At 43.0% G+C, this 22245-nt stretch overlaps 1 protein-coding gene across 1 annotated transcript in view; it reads left to right on the forward strand.

Moving 5' to 3' along the window:
- Window positions 1–21472, forward strand: part of LOC147608427 (homeobox protein knotted-1-like 7) — a 29639-nt gene extending 8167 nt beyond the window's left edge. Inside the window, exons 5-6 of the mRNA XM_086789414.1 lie at window positions 20642–20785; window positions 20935–21472. Of these exons, the coding sequence (XP_086645540.1) occupies window positions 20642–20782 (141 nt within the window). The 3' untranslated portion in view covers window positions 20783–20785; window positions 20935–21472. The remainder of the gene's footprint in view (window positions 1–20641; window positions 20786–20934) is intronic.
- The last annotated feature ends 773 nt before the right edge of the window (window positions 21473–22245 follow it).

Here is a 22245-nt window from a genome sequence, read left to right on the forward strand (position 1 = left end):
GATGGCTTTGAAAGCATTTGAGCTCATTTGAAGTCTAAGGCACCAGATCTGGACTCCCCGCATACTCTGTTTTTTGCACACAAAACAGTGGATTAATTTACTAATTAATGATTAATCAGTGCTAATCATTGTATTTTGGTGCAATTGAGGATTCAAATTAACCATTAGATATCTGATACAAATCTCTATAACTACAGATTGTAATTCGGAGTTGGTTTGGTACTCCAACCATCTCGTACAAATTGGTTATCCTTGATTTAATGTAATTTTTGGTAAAATTGTGCTAATAAATTTGTGAAAATCATCATTTTGCATTTAATCCTTGGTTAATGCTTGCAAATTACACTCAAGTTCAAGATTATTCACAGCCAGAGTTGCATTTGGGAATGTGCATAAGAATGAATGCTATACGCATTATATATTGGGCACATTGCATCAGTGTAAATATGGGATCAGACACTGCTCTTGTCCAGAATAAGGCAAGAGGTAAGACCTCCCGCATAAATTTGGGTTTGCATTGCATAATGATACAAGATGAACATCAAAAATCCAAAGGAACTGTCAGCAAAACATTGAAACATGTTGCTCACATGGAGCAAAAAGACCTGACGGACAAGCTCATGGCCCCAGCCATGAAAGAAGAAGAATATCTCTTTCCAAGAGGAAGATCCACACCAAGAAGATCTAAAGGAAGACATGGACATGAGAAGAGAAGCTGTCCCAAGAAGACTGAAAGAAGAGATGGACGCGTGGAGAGAAGCTGCCACGAAAAGAAGACTGAAGACGAGAGAAGATGTGAGGCTCCAAAGAGTGAGGAGCCATGTGAAAATCTCTGAGAGAGAGAGAGAGAGAGATCCCACAACCCAATGTAACCATCCGCAACAAAGTAAAACCACCTCTGAGCCACCGATGATGTAGGCCAAGTGGTAGATAGATGTATGTGTGAGCACTTTAGTCAAGGTCGCGGGCACTTATAGTAGCCTTGGACACATAGAGAGAAGAGTGTCAAGGACTATGGAGTTTAGAGACTTGAGGCACTGGTCGCGGACTATCAAGTAAGAGAGAAATTTGATATAGGGTCCAGGTGTGCTAAGTTAACTTGAGGGGAGGTGTGCTAGGCACTAGTCGCGGACTATCAAGTAAGGGGAGGCAAACTTGGTATAGGGTCTAGGTGTACTAGGAGTATTCACTTGAGGGGAGGTGTTGAAAATACAAGTGAATAGGGTGTGTGCAGGAACAAGCCCTTGGTTAGAGGCTGTAAAAGAGAATAAGTAAATGTGAAAGAACCTGTGAAAAGGTGAGAAGAATCTATTGGGAGAGAATAAAGGGTAGCATGAGAAGATTTAGGAAGTGTGGAGATATTCTGGGAAGTGTGGAGATATTCTGGGAAAAGTGAAGAGGTGGAGAGAATCAGGGAAAAGAGGTGGAGTGAATCATGGAGAAATTAGTGGGATTAGATGCTTGATGTAAACTCTATAAATTGAGGCATTGTCCTAATGAGAATTTACTGGTTTTTGAGTATCCATGCCTACATTAATCTATTTGCTAATTACCCATTAATTACATCTTAATTATTTGCTAATCACTTTGTTAATGATGTTGATTCTAGTGTTTGATCCACCGTAGCTCATCACAATGCTCAAATTTCAACAGGAATGCGTTCATATTTGATGTAAAAGTTGGTATTACAGCTCACATAGGTCATATAAAAGGGCTACTATTGTGGCAAGTCTCTTCCTTGCAGTCAGCTCATTTGGTGGAGAATGACATGGCTATATTGGATGAGGGTACTCCGAGCTACACCTGTGGTTCAGGGTAATTAGTGAGGGAAAGCTAGTACATCACATGGTGGCCATGTGGCCATTTGTAAAGTAATTTTGGTAATATATCTTCTATCACGAAAAAAAAAGAGAATTTAAACATTTAACAAGTCAAAATAAAAAAAAATGCTTAGAGAAGATCAAAATAAACTTGATACCAATTTATAAAAATCGTTTCCTTTGATGAATGAAATAGCTTTAAGATTTTTAACTCTTTCAACTTGGAGTGTGAAAAATCTTCAAGAATTCTTAAAATAACTATCCTACCAACCCAAGTTAGCATGAATAGTATGATTTTTGTGGCATCCATTTTTCTATATTTCTTGTTTCAATTTGCAAATATTTGCTCTTGGCCTCTTCTTGCTTGTTTGCATCTCTTTTACTACATTTGTTTGTTGATGGGTGGAGTCATTGTCTTACCCTTTCGTCATAGTGACATGGGACGGGGGGAACGGACCCTAGGGACGGGGAACGCCTGGGACGGGGGCGGGACGCCCGCGGGACGGAGGAACGGGGACAGCAGCCAGGAAGCGCAACGGGGACGCCGGGAACGCGTCCCGGGAACGTTCCGGGAACGGCGTTCCCTGTCCGTACGAGAACGGTCAAATTGGCCGTTGCGCAGTTTTTGACCGTTGGGCGGGGCTTCAACGGCTCTCTCTCCTAGCCGTTTGGTGATGTGCATGGCTGAAGCTCTCCCACATGGCTCCCCTTCTTCTATATAAGAGACCTCCATGCTCTCCTCAAGCCATCTCCTCTCCAAGCTCTCCCTCTCCAAGACCCAAGGCTCAAGGCTCAAGCTCTCCCTCTCCAAGCTCTCCTTCTCCAACATCCAAGCTCTCTCTCTCCAAGCTCACCCTCTTCAAGCTCTCCTTCTCCAACATCCAAGCTCTCCCTCTCCAAGCTCACCCTCTCCATTGTCCAAGCTCTCCTTCTCCAACATCTCCATCCCAATTCTCCATCTTGACTCTTTCTCAAGCTCTACCATCCATCTCAAGCTCTACTCTAGTCTCTATCACTATGGCATCCTCTTCTCAAACCCCTTCCTCTCCTCAACCCGGGTCCGCCGCCGCCTCCACTACTTCAACACCCGCTCCATCACGAAGAAGGAGGCCCGCCGTACATCGATGGAGTTGGTGGGATGAGGTAGAGTGCTCACAATACGATCAAGGGGGTGGTTCAAGACCATGGGTATGTAAGCTTTGCGGCTACAAGCGAACCGGCGGTGCCCACAAAGTGCGTGCTCACTTCTTGCATGAGCCCGGCAACGAAGTGCAATTTTGCAAGGAGGTTTCGGCCGAGAAGAAGAAGGAGCTCCTTGAAAAGCTTGTGGTTTATGAGGCGGCCGAGTTGGCAAAACGCAATCCTCAAGTGGCCGTCGACCCCACATCCTTTGTGAGGACATCAACGCCGCATGTACCTCGTTCATCAAGAGAGGCATCCGCTTCCCGGGGACGCCAAAGTACGCTTGATGAGAATTGGAACCCTCAATTGAAAGAGGAGGTGGACATGGCGGTGGCACGATTCTTCTTTCATGACCACATAGCATTTCGGGCGGCACGGTAAGTCCTTGGCACTATGCTCATGTACTATTCAAAATTCAAATATCATGCTCTAAACTTTAAACTTTAAAGACTAAAACTTAAAAGACTAAATGATGGTAAAAATCTGAATTTTGTTTGTGTTTTGCATATGGTGTTTTGGATAGATCTCCATACTTTCGGGCCATGTGCAAATTGATAGCGGAGTATGGACCCTCTTATGTTCCCCCCTCTTCGGAGACCATCCGCACCTCTCTCCTTGACAAGGAGAAGGCAAGCGTGGAGGTGGCGGCCAACCACATGAAAGAGCAATGGGCTGAAAATGGTGTTACCCTCGTCGTTGATGGGTGGAGTGACACTAGAAAGCGCTCCATCCATGGAGTTGTTGCCTACTCACGAGGGGAGACATACTTTGTCGACTCCCATGATGCTTCCGGGACGGGGAAGAGTGCCGAGATACTTGCTGCGGAGTGGGCAACAACACTAGAGACGGTGGGGGCGGAGAATGTCATTGCCATATGTGCGGATGGAGAACCGGCAAATAGGGCGGCGGGGACAATTCTCCAAGCAACCTATCCTCGCATCACCGTGTGCTTTTGCATGGCCCATTGCCTCAACAACCTTATCAAAGACATAGGGGCCTTGGATTGGGTTGCACCTGTCATTGAGGGTGCCAACAAAATAGTGACCTTTGTCCTCAACCATCACAGGGTGCAGCACGAGTTTTCCAAGAAGTCAAGCCTCTCTCTTCTTAAGTATTCCGAGACGAGGTTTGCATTCAACTTTCTCATGCTAGGCTGCTTGTGTACATGTAGCGGGGCATTGAGGGGACTCTTCCTCAGTGATGAGTTTGCACGCACTTCAGAGGCTTCCATGACGGTCGGCAAATTTTGCAGGGAAAGGGCGGATGATGCGGCATGGTGGGAGGAGGCCAAGGCGCTTGTGGAGATGGTGCAACCGATTATTGATCTCCTTAGGGTGGTGGATTCCACTCAACCATGCATTGGCAAAGTGTATGAGGCAATGGATCGCATGACAGAGAAGCTAAAAGCAATGTTCAAAGTCAAGCCTCACTATAAACAGGTCAAATCCCTATGTTTGAAAAGGTGGCAAGCCTACCACTCTCCCCTCCATGCTGCTGCCTACATTGTTGATCCTGAGTTTCAAGGCAAAGGGCAACACAAGGACAAAGAGGTGAGCAAAGGCCTTCGACAAACCTTGGATCGCCTTTACACTAGTGAGGAGGATCGCCGCACAATCAAGGACCAATTGCAGATTTATAGAGAGAAGCGGGGGGCTTTTGGTTTGGCAGATGCACAGGCGGACCGCTTCAAGGTAGGGTCTGCACTTTGGTGGGAGGATTATGGTGTGGAAACTCCAAAGTTGCAGGAATTTGCTGTGCGCGTACTCTCACAGGCTTGCAGTAGCAGTTGCCTAGAGCAACTCTGGTCAGTTTATAGCCACATTGCCTCTAAGAAGAGGAACCGCCTTGGTGTACAGCGTGCAAATGATTTGGTGTTTGTCAGTGCCAACTTGCGAATGCTTTGCAAGGGCTTGACAAAGAAGGCAGATCCTTTCACCGAATGGGAGCAGGCACAGCAGGACCCACATCTCTCTGATCAGCAGAGGGCCGAGATTTTAGAGGAGCTTGAGGTTGTGCCCGAGGCATTGTCCCCCCCACCTCCCCCTCCCCTCCCACTTGAGGACCAGCCTATGGAGGACTTCACCGAGGAGGTCACGATTGATCTTCACCCTTTTCACCCTCTTGCCTAGTCTCTTGACTCTTGAGTCTTGTATCTTGGCACTTAGTCATTTTGCCTTGAGTGTACACCCTCCTTGGGCCTTTCATTATGCCATTTGGCATTTTTGTTTAGATTGATCATTGTACACTCACTTTTGTTTATCACGCCATCGGCGCCCCATTATAGTTTTTTGCTAATACGACTATGCATTTCAATTTTCTCCTCTTTTTGGTGCAATTTTGTGCTTAATGTCTTGGTTTCTAAGTGTAAATCAAGTGTGTTAAAAAAAATTGCAAAAAAACAATCGTTTTCAGATTGCCGTTTTTTCCACCGTCCCCGGGACGGCCTTTTGCCCCGTTCCCGCCCCGTTCCCCGTCCCCGTCCCCGTCCCCGTTCCCCGTCCCATGTTTCTATGCCTTTCGTTTAATCACATATTCGCTATGTAAAAATGCATATCACTAGTATGTCACTAGTGCAAGTTATTCTTGCTAGTAGCTATACAGGTGATAGCATAAAATTTGGCTGGGATATACACAACACGATCCACATAGCACAATGTGCAAGAGGTGACAAAAAGACAAGTTATTTTCTTGGATCTATATATGAAATATGAATTTTTTAATGCCAAGATCATTCAACTAGATGTGATAGTCATTGGCAAGAAGAAAAGTGACAAGATAGAAGTTTTTGTGGAAGATGGTAAGAGCCAAGTAGCTAGAGGAGACTACTACAATAAGTAACTTAAGCATCCAAGACTTGATTAGGCTCTTGTTTAGTTTTAGTGGTGATGGAATTGAAGAAAAGGTAAAGCACCAAATCATTTAAAAAGAGAACAAGTTGATGTATAGGATGTTGGGCCTTTTGGCATGGATTCACAAGAGCTTTGATGGTTTGTATATCTGTGAATGTAGGAGAAAGATTGCTCCATGGCACATGTGCTAGTACTTTCTTATGCTGAACTTCATCCTAATAGACTAGAGTGATCATTTTATAGCTACTCTTAAATCATTATCTCATCTTTTGTGTTCATATGCAATTCATGAGAAACCCTAAATTCTAATGGCCTTCTACCAATTAGAGGATCTATAGGTAACTTATGAATCCTCTTGCTTTGAAGATCAAGCATTTGTTTTTTCATCTATAAGCTTGTTAAATTGCGTGTTGCTCTCCCATAAAACATTCTTTTGATAGGAAAGAATACCTTAACCAAGGATTCCACTAGGTGTTGACCACTACCTCCTCCTCCATTTCAAGATCTTTGATTTTATCTTGAGCTTTTTTCTTAAGTTTGTTGATACTTAGCACACATCCTTCCTTCTTTTGAATTTAGATGGTTTGACTCGTCTTCTTTCAATGCCATGATCTAAGATGAGTATAATTTCACTTTGTTGTTTACAATCTACTGGAAGGTAAGGTGTGACACTTTGGCCTTGGTTCTTTCCATTGATGAAAGGAGAAAGAGTAGTATCTATATTATTACTCTATATTGATTCATGATTCATTAAAGAGGGATGATATTTCTTTAAATTAAAGAATTTTAATTAATAGGACATTGGTAAACAATACTACAATATTTAATTTAGAGAATCACAATAGCATTTTGAACATCTTTATACTAAAAACTTAAAGCCCTTCAACATATTCAGGATTCACCTCCTTTTCCTTCATCTCTTAACATTTTGAGCATTGTTAGAGGACGCATTGGTCACAACACGTTGAGTGGTTAGGTGGCAACAAAACATGGCTACAAGAGCATAGAAAAAAAAATGTCATTTGCATTTCAAATGCGATTTGGTGGTAGCAAAGAAATTGGGTCAATTGACATCTTCCACGAGCTTTTTTCAAGGCCAAGCATGAAGAAATTCCCATCAAAGCTTGTTTTCCTTAAAGTGTTTGAAGACTTGTTTGCCTAAACCAGCAAGTCATCTCTCTCTTGTCTAGACCATGTTTTTTGAGCTAATTAGATGTTATTGGCTTTTATTTCAAAGGGTTGTTTGTTAAGACACGTTCTCCCTTCCTTCCTTGTCTTGTGTGTCAACACCTTGTGTTCTAGCAATGTTGAGTCAAGGGATGTGTTCTTCCTTCCTCGTTTTGTTTGTCAACACCTTGTGTTCTAGCAACAATAGTATTTACTCTTCTCTTTAGAGTGTAGACAACACCAATATTGTAGATTGAAAGGATAAAATTACCTTTGAAGGTGAAACATTTGGCATCTTCAAAAGGTTTCCTTAAAAAGGATCTATTTTGAAGTAAAATATAAAAACTCTTTACTCGTAATAAAAGGGTATCTCAAAACGACCATGAAATTCACCATTGAGTTTAATGACTTTTTATAAATATGTGTAGTCTTTATATCATCATTTCTAGGGCACTTCATATCCATACTTAGAACTTCAATCTCTTAGTTCTACTACATCTTGAGCACTCCTAAATTCCTAGTGCTTAGTTTCTCTAGTAGCAGGATCGCCAAAAGTGTCGCTATTTGGTCAAGACCCATGACATTTCACTTTGATTTCAAACACCTAGCCAGTCCACATGAGTCAAGCTACACGATTGTGCCCCAACACCATGAGTGGGAAAAACATGCCCAACACCAGTTTGCATGAGCCAGGGATGCTTTCGAGTACTATTTAAAATGTGTCCAGACTAGAGTAAGGAGTACCTACACCTATTAATTGTGCAAGAAAGGCATGTTTTTGTGAACCATAGTGCTGATTTATATGGCTTAACAGTGCGAAATAAAGACTCCATGATGTAAAAGTGAACATATTGGAGCATCACAATACGAATAGAAGCATGCAAGCATCACATAGATATAACACGAGCATAATAGAATGAATCATTAAGTAAAAGACAACACTAAGCTCCATAATACTCAGTCTATCTTCCAATTCTCACTAGGCAACATCAAATTTTTGACTCCATTACCGGTGGTTGGCTATTTTCATACAACAAGACTTTGTTCTCACAAGACCAGACTCATTAGCAACCATACGTGTTGTTCTTTATAATCCCCTCCTCTCTCTCTCTCTCTCTCGTATCCTATCCTTAACCTTTTTCTACCATATTATGTCATCCGAGTACTACGCCTTACACAAGGTTATTACAAAGAGTGATTGCCAGCTCATGATGAGTCCGTTATGGGTGAGACAAGTGAAAGTCGGTTGGCGGTGAACTATGGAGCTTTTCACCCACCAACAATTCTAGATTACCCATATTGCTCAACACTCTCTCTTCATCAAGCATCCATATCATGCATGATGGTGTGCTTGATCAAGAATACACAAAGATCAAAATGTCCACAAGTTATAAATGATTACATTACAAAATTGTCATAAGGTTTGGACGACTGTAGTTGAAGTTGTACTCTTCCTAGGAGCACTATCACCTACAATTGATCATATAAACCAAGTCCATGAAAAACCCATATAGAACCACTCATGCCATGTTCAAGAAGAAGCCGCCAAGATACCACCAATTTGAAGTAGATGCCACCAAGGTACCGTCAAAGGAAATGGAAATGTGTGTCAACTCACAAATCTGTAAGTTCATGATGTGCCTTCAAATGACATGTAGCTACCGTGCTTACCAAGAATGTATATTGCATGGCAATTGTGCTTACCAAGGACTTCTCTCATAATGCACATAGGAAAGGCTCCGTAAAATGTCTTTACAAAGGGTTGCTGATGACAGAATTATTTCCATCTCACACATAGAATGCATAAGGTCACCATAGAACTTGCAAAGATAAACATGATCAAGAAGAGATACATCCCCACCAAGATATTGGTGTGAGACCATTGCCAAGATGATGAACAAGGAAGTGCATTTACCTATCTTACATATGTGTTGGATACACTTTAACTTACCATGTATGTTGGCCATCACTCACACAAAGTGTTCACATACACATAGGAATGTTCTTTATAAATGAAGGTCTAAAAATTATTTTTCACAAGGTCGTGTACACAAAAGATTTCTCACTTACACAAAGAGTTGACACACAAAGGGGAATGGCCCTTTATAGGGGGCCTTACATCAAGGTTTCATAGAGCTCAGAATGTAGAATCACACACACGTAAAGGCTCATGAAGGTTAAAAACTTGAAAAAAGTCTTCCCTCTTTTCAAAAGGAGGAGAAAAAGGGGGGAAATTGTCCTAAAAATCACCTCCCAAAAATTGACTGCTTCCACGGCCTCTGGAAGCACACATTGCAGAGGAAATCAAGGGGACAAACTACTGCCTCCTGTCCCTTGCATGTGAGTGGAAACATAGGGAAAGAGAGAGAGTGGCATTGCTTTGTGAGCTTTCTTTTTCACCTTCTTCTCGAGTGGGGCAAGAGAGGTTAATTTAAGCCATTGTTTGCATTCATTTTTTTAAGTGAGAATAGAAATAGGAGTGAAAAAGGGAGAAATCTTTGTGTGAGAGAGAGATCTTGTCTGTTGGTCATTAAGTACGGGAGAGATTTCATCATCTGTGTGAGAGAGACGGGAAAGAGAGAACTTCCTTGATTCTGTGTGAGAAGAGGAGCATTTAATGCAGCTCACGAGCTTAAACAGATCCTAATCTTGGCGCATTAAATGCAGACTGTGTGCTCTTCTTGGCATACTAAGAGACGTGACTTCTACAAGAGTGTGGGGCACCTTTGAGTTGAGCTGACATGCCCTCAACATTGGAGCTCACTTTGAGCTCAGTTCCCAGCACATTGCAACAACAATAGGCGAGTTGTTTCTGGCGCATTTCTCTACAAGTTTCAGGTCCTCTTGGTGCAATAGACAGTGCAGTAGACACGGCTACTACAACTCTTGAACCAGCCTTGATTTGAGTTGAATACTCAAAAGAGAGCTCTTGGTGAGCTCTGGTCCTAGCTTCACCAAATGCAACAAAGGCAGCCTCTTTACTGTGCATTTTCAGCAGCAACCGGCTCTAGTTTTAACGCTAATTTGCAGATTAGATGAAATATTTCATTTGTGCCTTGATATGGGCAACTCTAAGCATGCAATCTCTACGTAGTTGACTGCTAAGATGGTTATACCTTGGTATCACACCATCTAGTTGTGAATGAGTTTACATGGGGGCTCTACATGCACATAACTCACAAAACTCAACAATTTCAGTTTCGTGTTCAAAAGGCCACATTTCATTGAGATGTTATTGTTTCACCACTTTTGGGGTGTGACATGATTATCGGCATCCAATGGTTTTGAAAATTTGCATCGTCCTTGATTTGTGGTAGGACACCTTCACCATTGCTGATAGTTTAATTGAACCCCTCATAACTCATGAGGATAAGAGCAATCTTGGAACCCCTCTCATTTTGAATTTACAAGTCCAACAAGCAATCAGAAAAGGAGTTGAGTGTGTTGATCTATGTCTACACTCAACAGTCTATTGTTCAATCGGCAACACCTTTAAAACAACAGTTTACAGGTCTCGTTTTGCGGTTCCAAGACATCATGTTGAGGGACGACCTCCGACTGTAGCTCCCACCCATTTGTCTTGAGCATCATCGAATTGAGTTGATCCCTAGGATAAAGTCACCCAATTAGTTTTCCTATTGCATGTCCAAGGTGTTGGAGGGTAAGTTGGAATAACAGTTGTGCTAGTTACTCCATGCTAGATTTATCCACCCATCATCTCATCGTTTGCTGCACCCATCTTATTTGTGCAAAAGAAAGACAAGACTACACGTTTCTGTGTGGACTACACAACACTAAATAAGCTCACCATCAAGGATAAGTTTCCATTGTCCAGGATTGAGTACATATATTATCTCTTTGGTGGCTATTTTGGTGCCCTTCCCATGCTCAGGCATCCCCCCATTTTCCCCTATTTTTTTGGGCCTTTGATGTGGGTTGCCTGCCGTCGTTTGACTTTTATGCCTATTTTTTCATCTTTTTCAAGTCATGTAGGAGTCATGAGGGAGTCGGCCAGTTCATATGGAGAGTATATATATGCTGACCCTCCCCCTCACTTGCATCATCGTTTTTGGTCATCTGGCTAGCACCCTTCACCCTTTGATTGTAGCTCCCACATGATTATCTTGAGCATCATCGAATTGAGTTAATCCCTAGGATAAAGTCACCCAATTAGTTTTCCTATCGCATGTCCAAGGTGTTGGAGGGCGAGTTGGAATAACAGTTGTGCTAGTTACTCCATGCTAGATTTATCCACCCATCATCGTTTGCTGCACCCATCTTATTTGCGCAAAAGAAAGACAAGACCACACGTTTATGTGTGGACTACACAACACTAAATAAGCTCACCGTCAAGGATAAGTTTCCAATGCTCGGGATTGAATACATATATTATCTCTTGTTGGTGCCCTTCCCATGCTCCGGCATCCCCCCATTTTTCCCTATTTTTTTCCTACTTTATTGGGCCTTTGATGTGGGCTGTCTGCCCTTTTTTGACTTTTATGCCTATTTTTCCATCTTTCTTAGGTCGTGTAGGAGTCATGAGGGAGTCGGCAAGTTCATATGGAGAGTACATATATGCTGACCCTCCCCCTCACTTGCGTCATTGTTTTTGGTCATCTGGCGAGCACCCTTCACCCTTTGACTGTAGCTCCCACCCATTTGTCGTGAGCATCATCGAATTGAGTTGATCCCTAGGATAAAGTCACCCAATTAGTTTTCCTAATGCATGTCCAGGGTGTTGGAGGGCGAGTTGGAATAGCAATTGTGCTAGTTACTCCATGCTAGATTTATCCACCCATCATCTCATCGTTTGTTGCACCCATCTTATTTGTGCAAAAGAAAGACAAGACCACACGTTTATGTGTCGACTACACAACACTAAATAAGGTCACCATCAAGGATAAGTTTCCAATGCCCAAGATTGAGTACATATATTCTCTTGTTGGTGGCTATTTTGGTGTCTATGGGTGCTCTTCCCATGCTCAGGCATCCCCCCATTTTTCCCTATTTTTATTGGGCCTCTAATGTGGGCTGCCTATCATTTTTTGGCTTTTATGCCTATTTTTCCATCTTTTTCAGGTCATGTAGGAGTCATGAGGGAGTTGGCCAGTTCATATGGAGTGTATATATATGCTGACCCTCCCCCTCACTTGCATCATCATTTTTGGTCATCTAGCGAGCACCCTTCACCCTTTGCCTATGAAGACCACTCCTCGCCTATAGGCTGGTTGTACCCATCTTTTCATTGACGATTAGTGCAACAATGTTTTGCTTTTCTCTAAGTGCTTCAGCGTTTTTGTCATTCGTCTACATCTTTCCATTGCCCTTTGACATGGTATTAAAGTAGAGGCGTCTAGACCTAGGATTGTTGATTGGTGTTGATTGTTGTCACATTTTCACATGAGCTTGGTGGCTGCCCATAGTATTTTACACCTGCATTTTCATCTCCGGAGGCGTGGATCCGCATTCTTTGCGTTTTTTCCCCTCACCACCCACATTCTATCCCACCCATCCTCCCTACAAGTGCAGAGAGCAGCTCTTGGGCTGTTTTGGTGTATTTGTTTTTTAGAGGGTGTACATCATGGCACTCATTCAACCTCGGGTGGTTCATGTACCTGTTCTTCCGATGTTTCCTACAGATGTAAAGTTGGATGGCACAAAGTAGGACATCATGGTGGAAGCAGTCTTGGTGACATATGATCTTTTGGAGTTCATCACTCGCCTGGTTCTCTGGCCTAACCCAGACACCATAGAGGATGAGGATATGAGGGATAGCCTTACTCACGAAGTTGCTCTATGGGATCAGCTTAATGCTCGTGCTCTATCATTCATCCTTCTGAACTCTCAACCCGTAGTCATTACTCACATCAAACAGGATACCCATGAACATGTGGCTTGGAAGAAACTCTCCGACATCTACGACCAGAAGACACCCATCAAAAGAGTTTCCCTGGAACTTCAAATGTTGAATCTTTCACCCACTGATTCTACTTCTATGCGGGATCACATCAACAAACTGGAGTCATTGTGATCTCAGATATCTGGGCACAGGAAGGAGATTTTTGTTGAGGATATGGTCATCCATTTACTTTCTCAATTGCCACCAAAATATAAGAGCTTCTATTCTTTACTTCTTACCTCAAGGCGGATGGAAACCATTACCTGGGATAAGCTGGTGCCTATGGTCCTTGATTAGGAGAGCATATTTAAATATTCTTCTTCAAAGAAAGGTAACCATGCTTTCATTGGACAAAAGGGGGGCAGCCTAACAAAGGAAAAGGTGGGGCATCTCCCTCTAAGGACTCTAAGGATGCTAAGCCAAAGGGTCTTGAACTCCTAATTCTTATGGCAACCCGATGGTTTATGATTACTATTCCAAATAGGGGCACTTATTTGCGACAATGTTGGAGTTGCATGTGGGGCTTGGAAGGAAAAGTCAAAGGACAAATGAGCGAGCTCATTTGTCAAAGTTGTGGAGTAGTCAGATTTCGTCATCTTGATTATTATTCTAACTCACCTCAGTGGAATTTGGACAACAGGGTTGCACAACACATGACTTATCACAAGAACTAGCTTAACCCATTGCAACAACCTCGTGGTAGAGTTGCCATTGGAGATAACTATACCGTCCCCATTCTTGGCAAAGGGACAATGCTCCTCATTCCAAATCACAATGGAGGGAAGTACACTTTCTGTACATGAGACTCGCTATTGTGGATTTAGGATTCCATCTCCTTGCTATTGTGTTGGATTTAGGATTCCATCTCCTTTTTGTACATGAAATTTGCAAATTGGATACTAAGGTGGAATTTATGGATGACTCTGTGATTATTCGTGATTCTCTCATTGATAGGATTCTATGGCAAGGTACTCACAACTCTTTACTCTCACATAGGTACTCACACATGCGATCTTTGGCGTGCTAGATTTGGACATCTTCATTTGGAGGCCTTGCGTAAGGCTTTTCAAGAGAAGTTGGTGGATGGTTGGATGTCGGCACACGTGAGGACTCGTCACTCTTGTCTCAAAGGGAAACAACATCGAGAGTCCTTTCCAAAGAAGGCTACACGGTGAGCTATGTCACCTTTGGAATTGGTTTGTGCGGCCCCATGCGCACTCCATCTCTTGGTTCTGCCAATTATGTTTTTCTTTTTGTTGATGATTTTACCAAGGTATACCTTGGCCTATTTTCTCAAATCCAAAGATGAAACTTTTGATAGATTCCAAACATGGAGAACCTTGGTGGAGAAATAATCACAACACTCGGTCTTGACATTACAAGCTGACAAAGGAGGCGAGTTTACTTCTCGCCAATTTAACCAGTATTGTGACCTCCGTAGTATTCAATGGGAGTTTGCCAACACATGTACTCCTTCAGAGAACAGCGTGGTGGAGTAGCAAAACCAAAAAGTGATTGAGATGGCTTGGATGATATTGGAACATCAAAGTCTTCCTCAAAAGCTTTGGGCGGAGGCAGTTGGTATTGCTATTTACGTTCTCAATCAGTCCCCTTCTACTACTTTTCCAGGGCAAACCCCCTTTCAAGCCTACATAGGAAGAAAATCCTCGGTTTCACACTTTCAGGTTTTTGGGACGGATGCATTTGTTCATGTACCTGATGGTGACAGGACAAAGCTGGACACTAAGCCCAAGCACCATATTGTGGTTGGTTACATCGCTGAATCCAAAGGCTATGGGCTCTACAATCCTGCAGCTTTGAAGATCATCATTAGCAGAGGTGGTGGTTGACGAAACTTGATCTTCCACTGCGGAGGGGGTTTCTTCATCAATCAGGGACTAATTCGACTTAGGCTCTCCTTGATTCCTGGTTGGATCCTCATGTTCCTCTTCCTTGACTTGAACGGGCACGTCCTCCAACACCTTCGGCGGTGGAATCCTCCAACGATGATCAGGAGGAGGAGATTTCGGTGGATTCTCCACACCAGGCTACATCTTAGAAGCAGGGTTCGACTTCTAAGGGGGGATCTCGTATCACCAATTGGTTGTACCAAACATTGCGGTACTCCGGGGTAATACAGTTGCCTTCACCTAAAGTAGGGAGGTCCTTGTCAATTGGAACGGTTGCGTGCCATGATATCACCTAAGAAGAATTGTGCATCAATTATGCATTGATGTCACGCATCGAGGACTTGTAACCTACTCATATTGGGGAGGCACTCTCCAAACCAAGTTGGAAGTAGAGCTTGACTTTATTGAACGAAATTAGACTTGGGAGTTGGTTCCTAGACTGACAAGGCGGAAGGTGATTGGTATCAAATGGGTCTATAAGTCCAAGTACAAATTAGATGGGACTCTAGATAAGCACAAAGCTAGGCATGTGGCCAAAGGCCATTCTCAGAAAGCTGGCATGGATTTTGATACTTGGTTGGCGACCAGTTCTTGCTCTTGTCGCACACTCCCATTGGCCCATCTTTAAGATGGATGTTAAGTCGGCATTCCTCAACGAGGAGCTAAAGGAGGAAGTTTTTGTTGAATAGCCCTCGAGATTTCAAGTTCCTGGCTCCAAAGATATAGTCTACAGGCTGCAAAAGGCCTTGTATGGTTTGAAACAAGCCCCTAGGGCTTGGTTTGAGAAGATTGATACATTCTTTCAATATAAGGGTTTCAAGCGGTTAATGGCTGATCCAAATCTCTACATCTTTCCCGAGAAAAGGGTTGTATACTCTTATCATTCTCTATGTGGACGACTTGATCATCACAGGTAGCCATATAGCCCACATTGCTCAGACAAAGGCAGTTCTCAATAAGGAATTTGAGATGACAGATCTCGGATTGCTTCACTTCTTTCTTGGATTGGAGATTTTTGAGTTCTTAGATGGCATATTGATTTCTCAGTAGCAGTATGTTATAGAGCTGTTAGAGGCTTTTAGGATGACAGATTGTAAGCCCATCACTTCCCCTATGGATCTCGGCATCGAACTCTCCTCTTCTGGACGCGATCCAGTAGCAAACACACTTCTGTACAGGAAATTGGTTGGTTCCTTGATTTGGTTTCTCAACACATGGCCTGCTTGTGCATTTGTGGTGGGAACTCTCATTGCTTTCATTCAGTCACCTTTGGATGTTCACTGGCAGGCAATACTCCACGAGCTGCGGTACTTGCAAGGTACCAAGGATTTAGTATTTTCTATGGAGAGGGGGCTCTACTTACTTGGCTGGATAGACTTCGATTGGGTTGGAGATGCGGATATCTGACGGTCTACTACAGGGTATTGCTTTATTCTTGGATCAAGAGCAATTTCATGGACGAGTAAAAACAGCCTACAATGGCGCTTCTCCAAAGAAATATAAGCAAATACTCTTGCTTGCAGAGGGGGAGGGGGGTGGGCTTCAGTGGATACTTGGGACCCAATACTATGCCAACTCTCTCTCTCTCTCTCTTCTCTCTCAAAGTGGAGTTGCATAAACTCACGGGTATAAAGAAGGTTTTGTTGTGCGTTACGACGATCAACCTAGTGCATGCTACAACCAAGCCATGTGGAGTCAACTTTTTCAACACTTTGGAAGCATGATTAAGTATGTCCTTGCCAAAACAACCCTGTAGTCGGAAGACCATCATTCAGACATTGCATTGGAAATTCAAGGCACATATTTGAATAGTATGAAAGGCACAAAATCTTAGGAATTTGGGACTCCGTATAATGTAGCCCTTAGTTCAAAACCGGGCCACTATACAGTTCAAGATGGTTGGTTGTTCTACAAAAATTAACTATGTATACTAAAGGAGAATTCTTCATGATGTCCATGATTATCTTATTGGGGGTCATCACGGTATCAACAATACCTTGGAGTAGTTAGAGGGGTTATTCTATTGGCCAAAAATGAGAAGGGATATCTACGAGTATATCCATGCATTCTACATTTGCCAGAAAATGAAGGCTCCACACTCCAAGCAAGTTGGGTTAATTCAACCTTTGCTTGTTTTCGAGGGACCTTTTCAAGATATTAACATGGACTTTGTTAGGCTGTCTTCAACAGCTAAGGGAACTAGGAATACAAAGTGTATGGCCATTGTTGACTAGTTTAGTAAGTTTTGAATGCCCATTCCTTGCAAGCAGATGAGAAGATTTTGCTCGCCTATTTATCTACTTTGGTACCCCGTTTGTGGTTTACCATAGACAATCACGTTAGACAAAGATTCCCAGTTCACTTTGGGACTAAGTTACAATTGTCTAGTGCATTTCATTCACAGATAAATGAGCAAACAAAAAATTATAATCTGATGGCCTTTGATATTCTCAAATTATATTGCCATGACAAGCAATCAAAATGGGAACAATATCTTCCATTCTTGTAGGCTATCCTAAACAGCACTCATTCATCCAATATTGGTAGGACTCCATATGAGGCAACATTTGGTCGCAATTTCTCGTTGCCTTTTATGAGGATGGTGTCACCATCATTAAATGCCAACAAAACCACAGAAATATTCTCAGAGATTATTGAGTCTATGAAGGAGCGCCTAGCCAAAGCACAAGAAGCCTACACCAGGCAAGTGAACAAGTCTAAACGAAGCCTTATGTAGGACCATCTTTGCAAGAGATAAGCAATAGCTCGAAGTGGTCAACGAAGCAAAAGTTATCGAGCTCGAGAAAATTCTCCTCCACACGTGGAAGGATGGTTTCGATTGAAGACTCAATAGTTCTACACCAAGTTCAAGGAGCGATGCACTCACGAAGCTTCTTGGCTCAACAAGCCTTCAGTCCATTGCTAAAATCGTCTCATTCCTTCACAATTCAGCAGTGATGAAAAGCAGATTTATGTGTGCTTGAGTGTCTTGACTTGCGCATACATACTTTTCATCGAAATGAAGTGCTTCAGTCCAAGGCATCCCAAAGTCGTCTTCAGCATTCAGCCTTCATTCTTGCATCTGCCTCAGCAGATCTGGGTGTGCATAAACGTTTCCAAAGTGGCTTCATAGTTGTCTTCAGTCCGCTTGATGGTTCAGCCGACGTTTGGTTTACCTTGTCCTTGAGTTTGCAATCCTCAATCAACCGTCGTCAGTAAGTTTTTTGCATTGTGAAGAAGTTCTCCAAAGCAATAAAGCAAATACTCATGCTTGTGGGAGGGGGCTCTTAAGTGGGTAGATTGGGATCCAATCTTGTGTTGACTCGTCATATTCTCTCTCTACAGCTCTATCTCTTGTAATAAAGAATAACGTAGATTGCTTCATTCTCACTAACATAAAGGCATAAAGGTGGCCTTGCTGTGAGTTGCACGATCACACCGCTTGCATGTTACATTTTTGATCTCTTTGAAGCAAGACTTCCATTTACAGGTATTGGTATCTTCAAGAATGTTGTCAATACAAAGGTGTACCAGTTCATTCCTCTAGGGAATGGGTCCTTAGGGTCCAAGCAGGGACTAGATTTTGCGTGTTTATCACCTTTTGTATGAGGCAACCTAGGGCTGTAGAAAAGTACCTTTTTGTACTATATGAAATATACGGAATTTCCAGCATCTCTCTCGCTCTCTCTCTCTCTCTCTCTCTCTCTCTCTCTCTCTCTCTACTCTCCCTTCTGTTTGTGTTTTTGCATCAGCATGTTTCTAGTGGTGTTTAGGGCTGAAAGAAGACCCCCAGAGCTTTCGCGTGTTACATTGGTATCAGAGCATTATGCTCAGCAAAGCTAAACATTGATTCAGTCCCATATGATGGTGTACAGGTCCAAGGTATAGGAAAGTACACGGATGCAAAGCCAACACAGAATCGGGAAGAGCTCCCAGGAGGTTTGTTGGTGTTGTTCCACAAAGCTAGAGGGGATAGTAGTCCAGTGAGCCAGATAGGTTCTCGGGCAACGGTCCCAAGGGAGGATTATCCTCCAAGGGGTGATGTGAGAGTGCCAGACTCATTTCTCAGGAATGAAGACCAAGACAATGTTCAAAGTCAGGGCAAGAATGGAGTGGAGATTGGAGGGAACAGATGCATAGATCTTATTCAGAGTCAGAGTGGTTTTGGAGACCGGGCCGAGTTTTCAGTGAAAAGGGTTGCCAGAGATGGATGGATGACAGAGGGACTCCCGGAACAGAATGGGATGATGACTGTCATCCAAGGAAAAAGTTGGAATCCCGTCATCAAGTTTAGCAGAGGGGGATGTCATGTGCAAGAAATGCTATGACCATTTTTAGAGGCTAATCCAGAAGGGGCAGCCAAGAAAAACAGATTAGAGCTAGGACTTAGAGCACAAGGTGCAGATGAGGTAGTAGCTTGGACTTGGAGCTAGGGCTTGGATTGCATCGGAAAGCATGGAAGCTGCTGCCGGCTGCCTATAGTCGGCTGTATCAGAGAGCAAGGCATCTGAGAACGCACCATGACATAGCAAGAAGACCTATTGGCGCAACTTTTATGGATTTTGTGTCGAGTCGGCTGGCCGACTCTGCTGGTTGGCCAGCACTCCAAGATGTCCAGAGGGACCATAAAAGGGTGCAAGTGCTCATCATTGTATTCATTCATTCCTCTAGGGAATGGGTCCTTAGGGTCCAAGTAGGGACTAGATTTTGTGTGTTTATCACCTTTTGTATGAGGCGCAGCCTAGGGCTGTAGAAAAGTACCTTTTTGTACTATATGAAATATACTGAATTTCCAGCATCTCTCTCTCTACTCTCCCTTCTGTCTGCGTTTTTGCATCAGCATGTTTCCAGTGGTGTTTAGGGCTGAAAGAAGACCCCCAGAGCTTCCGCGTGTTACACTTGAAGTCTTTAGATGGTTGAGGCTCAGGTTGAGCAGTAGAAGAGCTTGGCAATTGGGTAGGCCAGGAGGGAGGGGGCCTTGAAGGTCATTACTGCTGAGGTCAAGATGTGTGAGGGAGTTGGGGTTACCCAACTCGGGTGGGATGCTTTGAGAGAAGTTGTGAAGGCCCTAAGGCTTCTCAGAATACTAGACCAACACCAACTCATGGTCCTGTTGTTCCTTGTCACTTGTTCAGTGAATGGCTCAGCCCAAGGACGTGTCTCTGACCTTCTAGGAGTTGGCAGATTTCAAGCTTAAAGTCTTCACGAACCCCCTCATGCCTGGCCACCAGGAATGCAACCTTGATCTATTAGGTAGTCCAGAATCTTATTGCCATTGGGCGGAAAATTGGTGTAGTTGGACAGACTTGGGAGCCAGTAATCCGAGTGGCTTGGGTGCAGTTACTGCAAATGTTGGTGATGACTGAAGAGAAGTCAAATATTCAATGTGAGGCTTTGGCACAACCCATGAGACTTGTGTGAATGAAACATGCTCTCAAGCTGCCTGTACCATGTGACCCAAGTGGATTTAATGGATTATCCAAAAGGTTCGTGGATCCCTCTGGAATCTCTAACATCTTGTTGCTCCAAGTGTCTCCTCATTCCAACATTTCCTCATGTGAGTATTGAGTGTCCTTGATAACAGAGAATTTGATGCCCAATTGTGCAAAACATCAGGTTAGTTGTATGCCAGGATACCATGTTTTTGGATTGGCAACCAAGGGACAGTGCACACGATGTCGCCAATATTGTTGTCAATACCAGTATCTCGTTTGGAGAAATGATGCTGCAGCTATCCAATTCACTGGAGTTTTGTAGTGTGGTAAAACTGCAATCTTGTTACTGAAGTCATGCATATGTTTTGGATGTGATCAGGAGGACGAGAAGGCCCGTCTTGTCCAAGAAACCGGATTGCAACTGAAACAGATAAATAACTGGTTCATCAACCAGCGCAAGCGGAATTGGCATAGTAACCCATCATCAGCAGCTGCCCTGAAGTCCAAGCGTAAAAGATAAATGGTGAGCACACTGCATTGATGTGGCTAATCCAACAGAAGTATTCTGTGTGTATAAACAGGGGGCACAAATTTCCTGCCTTTCTTTGCTTTGAAAATTTAAATTTAAAGCTGCTGCTTCCCCAATTTAGCCTCATCGTGGGGTCTTGCCAGGGTACAATTGATGCAGCTGCACCTGAAGCCACTTGTGGACATTATAATAGTGCATGAAGGAAAGGAGAGAGAGAGAGAGAGAGAGAACAAAGACAAGGAAGATATACGTTGAAATAAGAGAAGATTATCAATCATCACATGTATATTTAGGTTAGAGACAGAAACTTCATAGGCTGGTAAGTTACGCTTAGTTTACTGCTGCTAAGCCACACATTTTTTGTATAAAACATGATGAGTCTCCTTGTACATTTGCACTGAGCATGCACTGATGTTAGACCCAGAAAATGTCGGATGCTGCAAGAGCACATCCCCTGCAAGATCATAAATCGGCCATGCAGGTTGGCATGCTTACGGCACTGATCTATTTCTTAAGAGTTAACCTTCAGCTGCTGCAGTAGATAGCTCAATACCATGAAGTTTATGCCCATGGTGTCCTTGTAGGATTCTCAATGTGCCTTATTTTGCAGCATTGCATCCTTGATTGGTGTACATTATGGCTCAAGTGACAAAATGCAAATATAAATATTATGTGGTAAAAGGGCACTGCCCTAAATGAGTATATTGTATAATATCAAACATTATTATATGCATGTGGATGTGCGCAGAAATACATGCTTACATGCGCACGTGAATTGTAGGCACGACAATTGTGGTAAGGCAACTCTAGCCTCATGTGTATCTTGACCAGTCCCTTAAGGGATCGTGTGGATGGGGGTGTGGGGGGCAGCCCAAGATTTGCCTCTTGCATGCTCAATGAAGTTTGCATTGAAAGCATTGAATGCATAGAACCCTATTGTTATGCTTGATCTAGGGTTATCACATCATTATCCACATTACATATGAAGGGCCTACTTTTACCTATCGGTGAAGTGGAGGTGTCTCCATAATACTGCTTAATATGTATCCATCAATCGTCAATTATTGATACAACATATGAAGGGCCCGAATTCACCTATTGCTTTGTTTCTTCAAGGTGGGCATGCGGCAATATTAAACGGCTAAGGATGAAGATGCGAACAATAGGAATAATAAGGTGACGTCAACAATGATGACCCCTCTTTTGTCTCGTTGTATGACGAGCCCCTCACCTCCCTTTTCTCTAAATCAAGCTCCCTCTTTGCTTGTTGAGGGTCCACCTCTCATACCCATACAAGAGCGGAGCTTCAGCAGACAAGTGTGTCTTGCATGTACATACAATAATAATAATAATAATAATAATTATTATTATTATAGAGAAAGAGAAAATAAGCATCTGATCATGATACACACGGCATGTGTGCACAAAGTGATGGAGAGCATCTGCTCCAAACA

This window comes from Cibotium barometz, chromosome 53, assembly GCF_041138505.1.
Source record: "Cibotium barometz isolate CiBa-2024 chromosome 53, ASM4113850v1, whole genome shotgun sequence".
Classification (NCBI taxonomy): domain Eukaryota; kingdom Viridiplantae; phylum Streptophyta; class Polypodiopsida; order Cyatheales; family Cibotiaceae; genus Cibotium; species Cibotium barometz.